General features: G+C 38.4%; 1 protein-coding gene across 1 annotated transcript in view; it reads left to right on the top strand.

The window, feature by feature from the left end:
* FIG4 (FIG4 phosphoinositide 5-phosphatase) overlaps nucleotides 1-14,997 on the top strand; it is a 94,164-nt gene that overhangs the window by 39,649 nt on the left and 39,518 nt on the right. Inside the window, exons 9-15 of the mRNA XM_069487295.1 lie at nucleotides 1,903-2,065; nucleotides 2,465-2,562; nucleotides 8,576-8,709; nucleotides 10,215-10,331; nucleotides 12,049-12,094; nucleotides 12,812-12,960; nucleotides 14,353-14,519. Of these exons, the coding sequence (XP_069343396.1) occupies nucleotides 1,903-2,065; nucleotides 2,465-2,562; nucleotides 8,576-8,709; nucleotides 10,215-10,331; nucleotides 12,049-12,094; nucleotides 12,812-12,960; nucleotides 14,353-14,519 (874 nt within the window). The remainder of the gene's footprint in view (nucleotides 1-1,902; nucleotides 2,066-2,464; nucleotides 2,563-8,575; nucleotides 8,710-10,214; nucleotides 10,332-12,048; nucleotides 12,095-12,811; nucleotides 12,961-14,352; nucleotides 14,520-14,997) is intronic.

Here is a 14,997-nt window from a genome sequence, read left to right on the forward strand (position 1 = left end):
ATTTAACATTTTACATCGGCTTTGCTGACACAGATGAAGCAAAGTGAAATTTTAAAAAGTGGAAGTTTTCAGTTTGGGATATTATCAAGACGATACAGTTGCCCTTCAGTATCCATGAGGGATGGGTTCCAGGGCACTCTTCCCCATACCAAAATCCAAAGATGCTCAAGTCCTATATATAAAATGGTGTAGTATTGGCATATACCTATGCACATGCTCCCACACACTTTACATCATCTCTAGATTACTTATAATACCTAACACAATGTAAGTGCTATTAATTAGCTGTCACACTGTATTATTTAGGAAATAATGACAAGAAAAAAGTCTGAACATGTTCAGTACAGATACAAGCATCGTAGGCCTAACTGCATTTTTGATCAGGTTTGTTGAATCTGTGAATGTGGAACCCATGGCTGTGGAGAGCCTACTGTAATTAATTCTCCAGAGTATCTGAAACTTGCGAGAAATATGACTAGCATACAGATATTCTGAAATGTCAGCTATCTTAGAGTTATGCAGTGCTTTAAGGAGTTATGAAATAGCTAATGTTTTGGAGGATGAGCCATTCTGTAATACATGAAAAAATGTAGTATTAATACATGTTTAGGCCGGGCGCGGTGGCTCACGCCTGTAATCCTAGCACTCTGGGAGGCCGAGGCGGGTGGATCGCTCGAGGTCAGGAGTTCAAGACCAGCCTGAGCAAGAGCGAGACCCTGTCTCTACTAAAAATAGAAAGAAATTATATGGACAACTAAAATATATATATACAAAAAATTAGCCGGGCATGGTGGCACATGCCTGTAGTCCCAGCTACTCGGGAGGCTGAGGCAGTAGGATCACTTAAGCCCAGGAGTTTGAGGTTGCTGTGAGCTAGACTGACGCCACGGCACTCACTCTAGCCTGGGCAACAGAGTGAGACTCTGTCTCAAAAAAAAAAAAAAAAATACATGTTTAGTGTAGAGACAAAAACAGCAAAACACCTCCACCCAAGGAATAAGTGGAAGACAGCACTCATCATTGGAAGTACATTCTTGATGAGAAGACAAAGTAGAGCAAGGCATGGGAAACCCTTTTCCCGCTTTCCTTTTTTGTCTAGATTCCTTTTTCTGTTCACTACGAGAAAATGACAACAAAAATTCACCCATCCTTCCATCAGCCATGTCATCTCTTTTGAGTGCTCCATCTATTTGCAAGCGACAACTTGAGTCTTGAGCACACGTGTGGTTCAGTAGACGGATTGAATGAGGTATTGGGTTTTGATCCTGGCTTAAAATAGCAACAGTGTTCTTAAAATCATATCAACAATGAAATTCATTGTAACTGGTGCTTTAAAAAATTAGAATTTTGAAGTTATATTACTTTTGAATTTTCAAAGGATAATCAAACAGACATGTTATTAATGCCTCTAAAATTATTCTGTCATATCCTTATGTATTTTTATAAGTAAAACTACCTCAAAAACCTTTTTTTTTCCTTCTTTCCTTCAGGCATTATTTGAATCTCACTCTTTTGTCCTTTCATTTCACTTTGATCTTCAGAATTGAATTTTGATATTCTTTGGTCTTCGTCACCTCATGTATAATTTCATGTAATTGTTTTTCTTTTTTCTCCTTCCCTGCCATTCATGCCACCTGTTCCCTATCTATTACTTATATTATTAGCTATTTAATTGGATTTTTCCTAGTCTATTCTCTGCTACTTTTAATTGCCATTATTTTAATGGTTTTGTTTTTCTAATGTGCACATTGAATTTTGATCAACATTTACCCGCCCCCCTTTTAAAGGTAAATTTAAAACATTCAAAGAATGGGAATTATAATTTCATTGTGTACTTGAAGTTCGTTCCATTAAAAAAATTCTACGAACATAAAATATCTTTAAACATATCTTTCTTTTCAGGGTGATGTTGCAAATGAAGTGGAGACTGAACAAATACTCTGTGATGCTTCTGTGATGTCTTTCACTGCAGGAAGTTATTCTTCCTACGTACAAGTGAGAGGCTCAGTCCCCTTATACTGGTCACAGGACATTTCCACCATGATGCCGAAGCCACCTATTACATGTGCGCGGAACAGTCTTCTGAACAGTAACTCTTCTATACTCACATGTAGAGATAACGTGCTATTGTCACAGAAATCTCATAAATGCTCTGGTTTCAATGAGGTTTTAGTCCTAGAAGGTAGATAATTTAGAAGAGAAATATCTATAATTTTTATCCAATAATTTATATTTAATTTTGACTGTTAGTAAATTATTTATGTTTCACTTCAGAAGTGTAAGAATCATTCAGATTTAATAAATACATGATGAATGAATGTCCAGTGAGCTCCTTGAGAGGGATTCAGGAAGTGAAGATTAGTTGAATTGTATTTTGTAAACATTAAAAAAAAAACCCTGTACTTCTTTTATTTCTGCTCTGTAATTCTCACTTAGGTGCTTATTCGTCTTTTTTCCTTCCCAGTGGACCAGGCAGATCCATTTGCACATGTGGCTGCCCTTCACTTTGACCAGATGCTTCAGAGGTTTGGTTCCCCCATTATCATCTTGAATTTAGTGAAGGTACAGTGCACTCATCTGTTTGGTTGTGAGATGCAGACACACTGGGCAACCTCTTCCACAGCACCAAGGGGGGCAGCAAGCTGTGCTTAACCTCTCCCCAGAGGAGAGACTTGTAAATTATCATGCTGGGACAACTCACTGTATCTGAGCTGAGCCACTGTCCTTCGGCCTCAGATTCCATGTGGCCTCTTCCCTGCCTACCTGGAGGAATCAGTAGTATGTTTCCAAGGGAAGAGAGCGATTCACTGTATCAGGCTCCTGATTTCCTTGTGTGAGTTAGATGTGGGTGAAATTTCTGCCTTAGTTTCCAGGACAACTTAGAGAAGGAAACATGAAGATCAAACTACCACAGCTTAGCTTTGATACAGCCAGCTCCTTTGACAATCCAGGAGATCTCATGGGCAAACTAATATGTAATAATAGGATCAAAAGGCTAGAGTCAGAAATTGGGCTACTGTTGTGACTCAAGAATCAAGTGGGCATGTAAGAAACCCGGACAAGGTGGTAGTAATGGCTCCTATTCTCTGCTTCCTTGCCAGAGCACTCTGACTAGTCCGCGTATCTGTATGTATAAGTGGGTGTACAGATCAAAGGCCTGGATGGGGGGCAGGGAGACCAGATGACAGAATTTATCTGCATCTGTTGAAACCAAGTGAATTGAAAGAATCTTAGCAGCCAAGAAAACCCTGAGTATGAAAATCAAGGGGTTTGTTATGTAACATGATTGTGGCAGTGGCCAGCAACCTAGTAGTATCTGAGGTTATTCTGAGAGGTTGGTTAATAAATGCAAGTCAATTTACTAAATAATCAAGGAACCCTCTGTCCATTTAGTTAGTCATTTAGCCAGTGTTTTGGAGGGTTTCCTGTGGGCCAAAGCCTGGAGCCAGCAGTCTGTTGGAGGAGATGGTGAAGCAATGCAAAGGAACCAATGCAGGCAACTGGTGCTAGGAGAGCTGATGATGGTGGCAGGGAAGTCTTCCCTGGAGACATGGTGAGTTAGCATCAGCCTGAAGGAAGAGGCATTAACCAGGGCAAGAGGAGAGAGAATCATGTTCAACTTGGAGAGAACAGCGTGTACAAAGGTCATGGGACAGGAGGGAGTGTGGTGGGTTTGAAGAAGAGAAGGAAGATCTGTGTGGCTGGGGCCCAGAGATCAGGGCAAGAGAGCTTGTTGTGAGATGATGCAAAAGAGGTATTAATAGTTACAGCCAGACCCCGAGAGCATCGTAGGGTGTGTTAATGAGTCCTGAAGAGTCTGAAGAGTCTTGCATGCTTGAGAGGATCATGATCAGATTTATGTTTTGAAAAGATTACTGTGACCTCCACATAGGGAACAAATGGATTGGTATAAGGCTAAAGTCAATGCCAGAAGGCCAGATTGGAGGCTGTTGTAATTGTCCAGAAAAGAGGTGGTTCTGGCTTAAACCAGGGTGGTGTGGCTGAAATGGAGAGCAGTGGATGTGCTCAGTAGACTGGATTGAGAGGAAGGAGGAGGAGGAGTCAGGCTCAATTCCTAGGTTTCTGGCTTACTCAGGTGGATGAACAGCGATGCCATTCACTGAAATAGGGAACACTGACTGACTTAGTTTTGGGGGGAAGGTCATGAGTACAGCTTGGATGCACTGAGGTTTGGGGTGTATTTGAGTCCTCTGAAAGGAGGTAAGTATACGTCAGGAGGTGGTTAGTATATGTCAGGAGCTCAGAGGAGAGGTCTGAGCTGAGAGTGATTTTGTGACTCTGTATAGGTGACATTTGAAGGTGTGGGCATGGATGGAATGCACATACAGAGAGTACAGAGTGAGAGGAGGAAGCACTTCAGTCCTAGTCTTTGGGATCTCCAACGTTTTTTTTTTTTTAGAGACAGGTTGTCACTGTCACCCAGGCTAGAGTGCAGTGGTGTCATCATAGCTCACTGTAACCTCGAACTCCTGCGCTCAAGTGATCTTCCTGTGTCAGCCTCCCAAGCAGTGAGCACAACAGGCGTGTGCTACCACGCCTGGCTAATTTTTTAAATTTTTCGTAGAGACAGGGTCTCATTATGTTACCCATGCTGGTCTCAAACTCCTGGCCTCAAGCAATCCTCCTGACTTGGCCTCCCAAAGTGCTGAGATTACAGGCATGAGTCGCCATGTCCAGCCAAGATCTCCAGCTCTTACTCCCAGTTAGAACGGGCTGAATGTCTAAAGGAGTCAGAGAAAAAAGAGCCAGAGGAGTAGGAAGAAAACCAGGAGGTGCCACATTAGGAAAACCAAGAAAAAGCATGTTTTATGATGGAGGGGAGTAAGTGGTCAACAGGGTCAAGTGCTTCTGAGGGGTCAAGTAGGATGAAAATGTAAAAAATGCTCACTGGTGTTAGCTCCATGGAGGGCACTGACTGATACGGACTGAGGTGTGGGATAAAAGTGAGCAAGTGGTGGCAGTGAGTGTAGTACTTTACCTCCAGTAGGAATACCTATGTTTATGTTTTTTTTAAAGAAATCACATTGGTATATTCAAAAGCCTATGGAGGAGATCCATTTGAGATGAAGAGTTACAGAGCGTGGGAGAGAAAAGGGATGATCAGTGATTTCATGCATCTAAGAAAGTAGGAAATGATGACATCTGAAAGATGGATGGAATTATTTTAATCGGGGGACAGGGAATAGTAAGGGTGCAGGTGTGTGTGTGCACATACAGCACATTCTACTTTACTTTCTGTTTAAGGGAGGCAGAAAAGTCATCTGCTGAGAATGGAGGTTTGAGGGGAATGGAGAAGGTTTAACAGTCTTGAGTGTGTGGGAGGGTAAGTTGGGAAGAAACATCCAGGCAGTACTAAGAGCTAATTTTAAGTGGGTGATCATGGTTTCTGAAAGGGAACCATTCTGCTATTGCCTGGCTTTTTCTAGCAGGGCTTGTGTATGGGTATAAGCACAGGTAAAATAGATGATTGGCCTCGTTTAGTTTTGCCACAGAGGTGTGACATAAAAAGGATCAAAGGCATTTGGGATATTGGCAATACTATGATTGAGATGGACCATGAAATCTGAGCTGGCCAAGGATGGAGTGTAAAGGACAGGACTGGACTGATGGGTGAAGTAGAACTGTCAGTGGATTGAGGTCCTCATGAGATGGGGTATTTAAAAGCAATTTGAAAATAGAAGAAGTTATGGATAAGAAATGTTGAAGGCAGAGCAGTTACCTGTGATGATGACTTGATCTGAGACGTGAGGGTAGGAACGGAGACTTCACTAGAATAGAAGAGGAGGACGAGGTTCTGAAAGTCACCCAGATGGAGGCAACGCTTGGAGTGGGGAGGGAGACTGTTCACAGGGGAGGTCTGAGTAACTAAACACATGGGTTCATAGGAGCAGGGGATCTATCTGTCTATGTGTGTATATATACTGTGTGCATGTGTGCGTGTGTGTGTGTGTGTGTGTGTGTGTGTGTATCTGTGTTTTAAATCAAGACTGTGGAGGAATATGTCCCAAAATTGGCAGTGAGGGGAGAGGAGGGAGACGGTGAGGCAATGACCTTCATTTCTTCCTTTGGTGCTCTTTGGTTTATGTAATTGCATCCTACGAGGGATTGACTTTGTAAAATAGATCATTCAGATATTAAATACATCATTTTCTAGACGTTTACTCACATTGATGCAGAAAGTTCATGTTCACATTTCTCTCCCTGTCAGCTCAGAATAATATTAAATATAAGGCAATGCTGGGTCTAACCTTGGCCTAGTATTGAACAGTAGCTATAATATACATAATTGAAAAATTAAAATAGGAAAACTTTAATAATGAAAATGTTCATGTACACTTTTCTAGTCAATGTATTGAAAATAAGATATTGTTAGTGTAAAAATAAATTATTCTTAAGTATTACTGGAACATAAACCTCGACCTAAATTAGTGGATTTTGTTCATGTTTTACAGACTTCTTATGGTATGACTGAAATGCTGTGGTTAAAGGGAGATTCAGGTCTATGATGCTTCAAATAATTCTCTATTAATTATGCACATTCCAAAAATACTATCACATACATATGATTGTAAATTCTTCTTTGCTGGATTACCCACATGTACATTAATTTTTGTATATTTAAAGACCAGTCAGTGGATTTTAAAATTGTACTTGTTTATTGTTCCATTGTAATAAAAATCCTGACAATAACTACAAATTAGCTAGAGAATAGTTTGGAGATTAAATTGCTGTTTCATAGAATAGAAAAAAATTTTGTTATTTTTCTCATTGGTTATGTTATTCATAGGAAAAAAGATGTTTATTCAGTTTACTTGGAAGAAGACCTTATTAACTTGTGATTAGAGAGCCAAAGAATGTATGTGTGAATAGAATGATACCAAGGGATATTAACTCTTTATTCTACCACTATATGAAGAAGTTACTAAAGGGCAATGCTTTTCTTGATTTCTTTTCTCGTTTACCGTATGTTGTGAACTTCTCCCCAGCTGTGAAAGTTTGAGGCACCAGTTGAAAGACAGTTTGCAGCGATCCTATGCCTTCAGTGCTACTGGGTAGTGACAGGAAATCAACCTGGGATCAAGCTTAAACTACATCAGAGGTTTTTAATCTGGGAGGCATGAATGGCTGTTAGGGCCATCTCTGCACCCTTTGAAATGATGTGCAAAATCACTTGCGTTTATGAGATTTTCATTTGGTTGTTAAAGGAGTCTATAGCCCTAAGGAGGTTGAGTAAATAATACACTAATTCTAATCCACTATGGACAGACAGATTTTTTACACAGAGATGAACGAAGCTTGCTTAAATAGCCTTCCCTCTCCATCTCCACAATGTCAGATTTGATATAAGAATTTCAGAAAGATTTTGTTTCCTTAGTTGATTTAAAGTGCTTTAGAGACAAATTCCAGATAGATAATTTTCTCAGATATAAAAATAAGCTAAATATATTTTCATCCTAAGTGGATTTAACACTGTTCTTAATCAATTCTTATCTAATTGTTGCATTTGGATTTGTTCAGCTGTGCACAATAGACACTCTTTTTTGTTTCGACAGAGGTTATCTAATATTCATGGCAATTGAAAAGTAACTCCATGATTGAAAACAGCACAGACTTATTCTGATGCCAGCAATAGTGCATTAACACCATTTCAGTGTCACTACTGTGGAATGGATTGTTTTTCTTTGTTTCTAAGTCAGGGCCTGATCAGGATAACAATAAAAATAGCTAATTTTTATTGAGAACTTACCATGTACCAGGTATTCTGATAAGAACTTACTATGCTTTATCTCATTTAAACCTCACATTAATGCTGTAAGCAAGACAATATTGTCACCCCATTTTATAGATGAAAAAATGGAGGCCTAGGGAAACCGAGAACCTTGCCCAAGGCCACGTGGCTAGTGAGTGGCAGAGCTGACATTGCAACCTCAGAGCTGCGCCATGAAGTGCTAGGCCCTGTTGGGTGAGAGGCAGTGCAGTACCTAAGGAGGTGCCACAGGCAGGGGGGCAGAAGGTAAGCGTTAGGGCCATGAATGCCTCTCAAGCACGGCCCATTCGGCCGCAGTGTGAACAGGAAAAAATGCCTGTCTTGGCTGTCTCACAGTATTTTGCAAGTCAAATTTAAAAACACTTGAGGGCTGAGAAAGTGCTCTCTGCTATGCCAGTTTGGGGATTGTCCCATCCAGACCAGTTGGTTTCTCTCTGGCCCTCAGCTGGCTGAAGTTGGGGTTTCCCTTCTTCTGGTCCTTGGGAGAAGTCTCCTCTACCAGAGTGGGGTGTGGGGTGAGCCAGGCTTCTTGGGGCTGTGGGGAAGTCACCAGGAAGAAGGCTGATCTCCTTGACCCTTTAAAGCTCCTTATCTGTTGACATTAATTCAATGAAGCATTTATTTCTTTGCATTTATATTATTTCAGTTATAGTAGCTAGGTTTCATTTCAGTATATTTGAGACTTGGGCTTTTTGTCTTACCATAGCTGAAAAGTAAAAATGTTAAAAGTCTGTTCCTCTGACTTAAGGTAATTAGAATGCTGAGAATATTTAATTTTTGATTCAGGAGAGGGAGAAAAGAAAGCACGAAAGAATTCTGAGTGAAGAACTTGTCGCTGCTGTGACCTACCTCAATCAGTTTCTGCCTCCTGAGCACACTATTGTTTATATTCCTTGGGATATGGCCAAGTACACCAAGAGGTGAGTGATGCTCATTTGTCTGGTCGTGATAGTTTCCTCTTCTTGTAATGACAAACAGCAGGAAGCTGATCCCTATGGAGAAGTAAATGCTACCCTTTTACTTTCCTTCATGCACCTGCTGAGGGGCTGATCTGAGAGCTTAAATGAATTGACCAAACTCTTTTTTTTTTTTTTTGCCTATCATGTCCAGTGGTCCCCAACCTTTTTGGCACCAGGGGCCAGTTTCATGAAAGACAATTTTTCCATGGACTGGGGTTGGAGGGGAGGTGGAGCTCAAGTGGTGAGATGGGGGAGTGATGAGGAGTGCTGTGCCCTCCTCCTAAGTTTCATGGAAGATGGAAGACAATTTTTCCACAGGGGCAGGGGGTTGGGGAGGCAGTGAAGCTGTGAAGCCTGGTCCCTAACAGGCCATGGACGAGTACCAGTCTGAGGCCCGGGGGTTGCGGATCACAGATATATACCATTTGCAAATTCTATTTGAAATATCTAGTCATTTCAGAACATCTCTACTGTTCCTGGAAGGCGTTAGTTTCACTTTCGTCTATTTCATTCTGTCTTGCTATTTAAACATTTTGTCAGACACCACTTCTAGATTGTCACTTGTGGATAAACCTGCAGTCACTCCAGACTGTTTATAATAAATCCAAACTCCATAGTGTAATGTTAAAGCCTGGTTGGTTTCAGAACGTAATAACTTTTTATTTATTCCCATGGCTGTTCTAGTCCAGAAAACCTAATCTTCATTCTCTGCCCCAAATGAAGCAGCCAAGGTCCCATCCCTGAGCCTCTATTCCTATTGTTCGCCTCCCTGGGATGCTTTCCCCACCCCTCTTCTATCTTTCAAGGTCTGATTCAAAACTCATCTCTTCTAAGGAACTTTCTTTCATTAAACCTTGCATTGTCTTTTTACTTGCTACACATCATATAAGCTCTAGGTTTACTTTAAGTTCCCATTTTTTACATGTTACTATATTGTTTTATACTTAATTCATTGTACTTTTTTCTAAATCATTTATGTATTTGGGCACACACACACACACACACACACACACAGGTGCATACACACTTTCCCACAGTATAAGCTTGATTACAAGTTGTTGCAGTTTATATTATTTTCCAATTTTTTCTTCCCACCTATGCTGTGCATTGTGCCCTTTCCACAGTCATTTTATGAATGTACATTGACTTGACTGACACCTCTTGAGGAGTGAAAAGCTTTGTAAAAAGCTCTTGAAGGGATGTCATGTGCCAAGATTAAGGATCAGCAATACTTGATGTTAAGTGACAGGTCCTTCATATCTCTTTTGCATCAAATGTGGCTAGTTATTCAGCACACATGATATTCCAGACATTGTTACAGTGTTCCTATTGAGTACAAGCCAAGAAATTCCAAAACTTTTATCCCTGCATGTCATTACTTATAGACTTATTTTGCTTTAGATATAAGGATAAATATGTATTAAAACTTGGGTTCTCACTTTTCTCGTTCTTCCTGCTCTCCTTAGCAAACTCTGTAATGTTCTTGATCGACTGAATGTGATTGCGGAAAGCGTGGTGAAGAAAACGGGTTTCTTTGTCAACCGTCCTGATTCTTACTGTAGCATTTTGCGACCAGATGAAAAGTATGTATGGTATTTAAAAACTTAGAATAAATCAAGATTTCTGCTCTTAGGTTTAAAAATATTTTAAATATGAGCAGTTTGTATACTTGGAATTGGATAATTTAGCTCTTTGCGAAGGCAAGCTGCCCATGTGACTGTGTCCTCAATATGCACTGTGGCCATGGGACTTCCTTTGGTGGTTATATACCTTGAGATAAAAGCCTTGAGATCTTTGTCTCTTGCTTCATGGAATAAACATTACATAAAATATTTCTGTAAAGTGGAATTGTCTACAGTGAATTCAGCATTAAATAGGAATAGGGAAATTTTTTCTTACAGATTAAATACTAACATTTTTATGAAAATAAAAATTATTGTTATAGTTGTTTGCTCACAAATCTTTCTTCATTACTACTTTTTGAGCTTCTTCAGATCAAGGATTTATGCTTTATCTTTTCAAGAACCAACATTATATATTTTCAAGCATTTTATTTTTAGTCAACATAGTTAACTGCAATGATAAAACAACAAAAAACAAACAACTATTAGTGTATATATCTTTGTAAGTAATCTTTTGGTTATAGTTTGCATTGTTTACATTTGTCATAGTTTGAATTTTAGTGCATCCATGACAGGAGTCCCCAGTCACTCCCAGGTTCAGGGATTCACAGGAGAACTCAAGGAGTCAGCATATTGTTGTACTCTCACTATGATTTACTACAATGAAAGGACACAAAGCAAAATTTGCAAAGGGAAAAGATACGAGGGGCAAAGTCCAAAGAAACCAGGCACAAGCTTCCAGCATCTTCTCCAGTGAAGTCACACAGAACATACTTAATTCTCCCAAAAACAAGTTGTGACAGCATGTGTGAAATGTTGCCAACCATGAAAGCTTGTTAGAGACTCAGGGTTTTTTACTGGAGGCAGGCCACATAGGCAGCCTCTACTGGCATGTACCAAAATTCCAGACTCCCAGAAGGAAAGAAGGTGTTCAGCAGAAACCATATTGTTTCTACAAATAGTGAGCTGTTCTTACCAGTCCTGGGAATGGTGGAAACCCTCCTGAAATCCAAGTTCCCAGACATCAGCGATGGGCCGACCTCTAAGCAGGACTTTCTAAAGATAGTAGACCTATTATGTTAACTCTTTTCCGCACAGCACCTTCTTTTAAATAATTGAAATATTAATATCAGTGTGTAGTATTTCATAACAAAATACATTCCCATGCATTCATTAGCACATGGAGAAAATAAGTAGTCCCTAAAAGGAAATCTGCAAAAACAACCAGGGGAATGTAACAAAGGATCCACAGAGAAGAGCTGGAGGAAGTAGAGAATCCTAATGCTGAGTGGAGAAGGCTGAGGCTTGGAAGACTTTGTTTAGAAAGATGCCCTACAATTATTATTCATATCTATAGAGACCAAACAGGAAACAGATTTGAATGAAAGAAAGGGAGATTTTGGTCGAACATGGGTGACAAAATGACAGAGTGTGGGGGCACCGGGGCAAGTTAAGATGCCTCTTTCCTGGGGTCTCTTTGGGGAGAGCGTGGTGAGCAGTCATCTCAGATTTTTACATATTCTTACTTACCTGAAAGAATAAGAGTATACAGTATCAGCTTCTTATTCAGGGTCTTTGGTTGTATTACTTTAATTCTGTGATTCTTAACAAAGAGCTAGTACCCAAAATAAATATATATCATGCAATTGATGTTATAAGCATGTATTTTTAAACACAGGTGGAATGAACTAGGAGGATGTGTGATTCCCACTGGTCGCCTGCAGGTATAGACAATATTATATTCATTATGAGTAGAATCTGTATCCACAGCATACTGTATAATGCTTTCTGTAAGCAGCCATGGAAGAGATACATCTTATTAATATTTAATGCAGAAGTATTAGTCATTTGAGAGTGATTTTTAAAAGCCTTACTGCTAGTGTTTAACCCTTATGGAAGATTATGTACCTGAAATGATACAATTTTTTTTCCTATATATTAAATTTTACTGGAAATAGAAACACAAACAGAAACTTAAAAAGAATAAATTAGAGTGACTTTGGAAAATAAGCCAGGTACATAGACTATATTTGCTAACTATGCTTTAAAAATGATATGGCCTCAACTACTGAATATTTAGTTTGTACAGTAAAGGAGACATATCAGGAAAAATCCCATAATTTACTAATTGATACATGTGGAAAATTCTAGCTATTTGTTTTATCTTGCTAAAGTAAAGAATTAAATTCAAATATAGACCAGAGGGTTTAATAATGCTGATACAACAATGTAAGTGAGCAACAAAGATAACCTTATATCAATTTCTAAAATGTTTTTCATTATTTTGAACTTTAACTTTACATAAAACTAAATAATTAATATTTATTCGGGAAAGGCCCATAGCCTTTCCTTTGATTCTTAAAGTAATGAAATTTAAATTAGCATGGAAGTAGTCTTGGTGACTGAATAATGATTGAGCATCTTAAGGTGTTTCTTTTTAGACTGGCATCCTGCGAACCAACTGTGTGGACTGTTTAGATCGCACCAACACGGCACAGTTTATGGTGGGAAAATGTGCCCTGGCTTATCAGCTGTATTCACTGGGATTAATCGATAAGCCTAATCTACAGTTTGATACGGATGCGGTCAGGTAAGCCTTATTTTCTGCTCTCTGAATGCGAATAATGACAGAAAGCAAACCTGATTATTACTAAAGGTTTTTATCAATGCATTTCTAATTTTAGCCTCTCAAAAATTATGTTGTTAGAAGACATTATTCAAATTCATTCTGTAATAAATTTTTCTATTAAAAATTTGTGTATTGTCATGGTTTGGGGGTAGTTTTTTTTTTTTTTTTTTTTTGCTTGTGTTAGTTACCAATAAACACTATGTTCTTTAGATAAATCTAAAGTGCTTAGACCAACTAGTGGGTGTTTTTAAAAACAAATCCAGATGGTATTTTTTTTAAAATAAGTATTGTGCCTTCATACATTTTTAAGTAAAAAATATAACTTACAAAAGATTGATTCTTTATTAAGGATTACTGTTTCTTCACTGTCCATTGAATCTGTAACATTTCATGAAGTATTATTTCTTGAAAATACAATGATAGCTGTTTTTGGTCATCTGAGATTGTCATAAAGGCTTAGCTTAAGAAAGTAATCAGTTTACAAATGGCCAGATTCACGGATATCACTGCACTGAAAATATTAATACTAATAGGCACGTTAAGAAACACAAGTTTCAAATATGTACATATTTCTAAGAAAGAGTATGGTTTGCCTGTCTGCTGTGATCTGAATGTTTGTGTCTTCCCCAAATTCATATGTTGAAATCATAGCCCCTAAAATGATGGCATTAGTAGGTGGGCCTTTGGGAAGTGATTAGATCTGAGAATGAAACTCTCATGATTGGGATTAGTGCCATTATAAAAGAGACCACAGAGAGATGGCTAGCCTCTTCTATCTTGTGAGGACACAGTGAGAAGACATCGTCTATGAATCAAGAAATGGGCCGTTATCCGACATTGAATCTGCTGGCACGTTGATTTTGGACTTCCAGCCTCCAGGACTATGAGAAATAAATGTTTATTCTTTATAAGCCACCCAGTGTATGGTATTTTGTCATAGCAGCTCAAACAGACTAAGACACTGTGATAAGAGCATATCCTTTAATCAAAGGCAATTCAGAGTACACACAAAATTCTGTTATGGGAGGTGAATTGATCTGGAAGGCTGCAGAAAGTTAGGAGTCTTTTAATATGGTTAGAAACAGCGTGGTCTGCCTCTCATGGGTTGTGTTTTTGGTGCCTCTGTTTCCTTTTTAGTGTTTTCTATGACTTCGATGCTTATTAGAGTATCACTCAACTGTAATACGTTTTCTATTTGCATTTATCTGCAAGATGTTGAAGAGTCTACTTGAATGGAAAGGCTCAGAAAAATTCATAAAGTAAAAGACTTGTTTTGAGTCTGTGGCTAAGTAAATAATTTGTACAATAATTTTGGTAAAATTCTTCAATGTGAGTTTTTCTTTTTTTTTTTAGGTTATTTGAGGAACTCTATGAAGATCATGGTGATACTTTGTCCCTTCAGTATGGTGGTTCTCAACTTGTTCATCGTGTAAAAACCTATAGAAAGATAGCACCATGGACACAACACTCAAAAGACATCATGCAAACCCTGTCTAGATATTATAGCAATGCTTTTTCAGGTAATTCTCAAGTAATAGGCATTTCTAAGACTTACAGTGATGTGCAAATTTCTTTTTAAACATGTACATTTTTTTTAGCTAGCTATCTGGCTAAGTAAAATAAAAATTAAATATTTTAAAAATTTAAATAAAATAGTCTATCACTTAGAAGGTACTCAATAAATGTTTGTTCAATAAATGAATGAATAAACATTTTATATTTTAAATAGGACACTTTTGCATTTTGGCACCCATAATTAGCATTTTTGTATAATGCAACATACTTTAATTCCTTGGCTTCTGTGCCCTTCTATATTTCTGCTTGCAATATATAGATAAATTTTTTGAGGATGTTGAGTCATTATTTTTTAAAATAGGGTCCAAAGTCTTGACAATTGTCTAAGAATGTAAATATCACTGAAATTTTTAAATGTCAGCTAGAAATGAATTGTAACATGGCATTAAATTATACTCATTAAATTATACTTTCTTATGACTT

Source organism: Eulemur rufifrons, chromosome 15 (assembly GCF_041146395.1).
Source record: "Eulemur rufifrons isolate Redbay chromosome 15, OSU_ERuf_1, whole genome shotgun sequence".
NCBI lineage: Eukaryota > Metazoa > Chordata > Mammalia > Primates > Lemuridae > Eulemur > Eulemur rufifrons.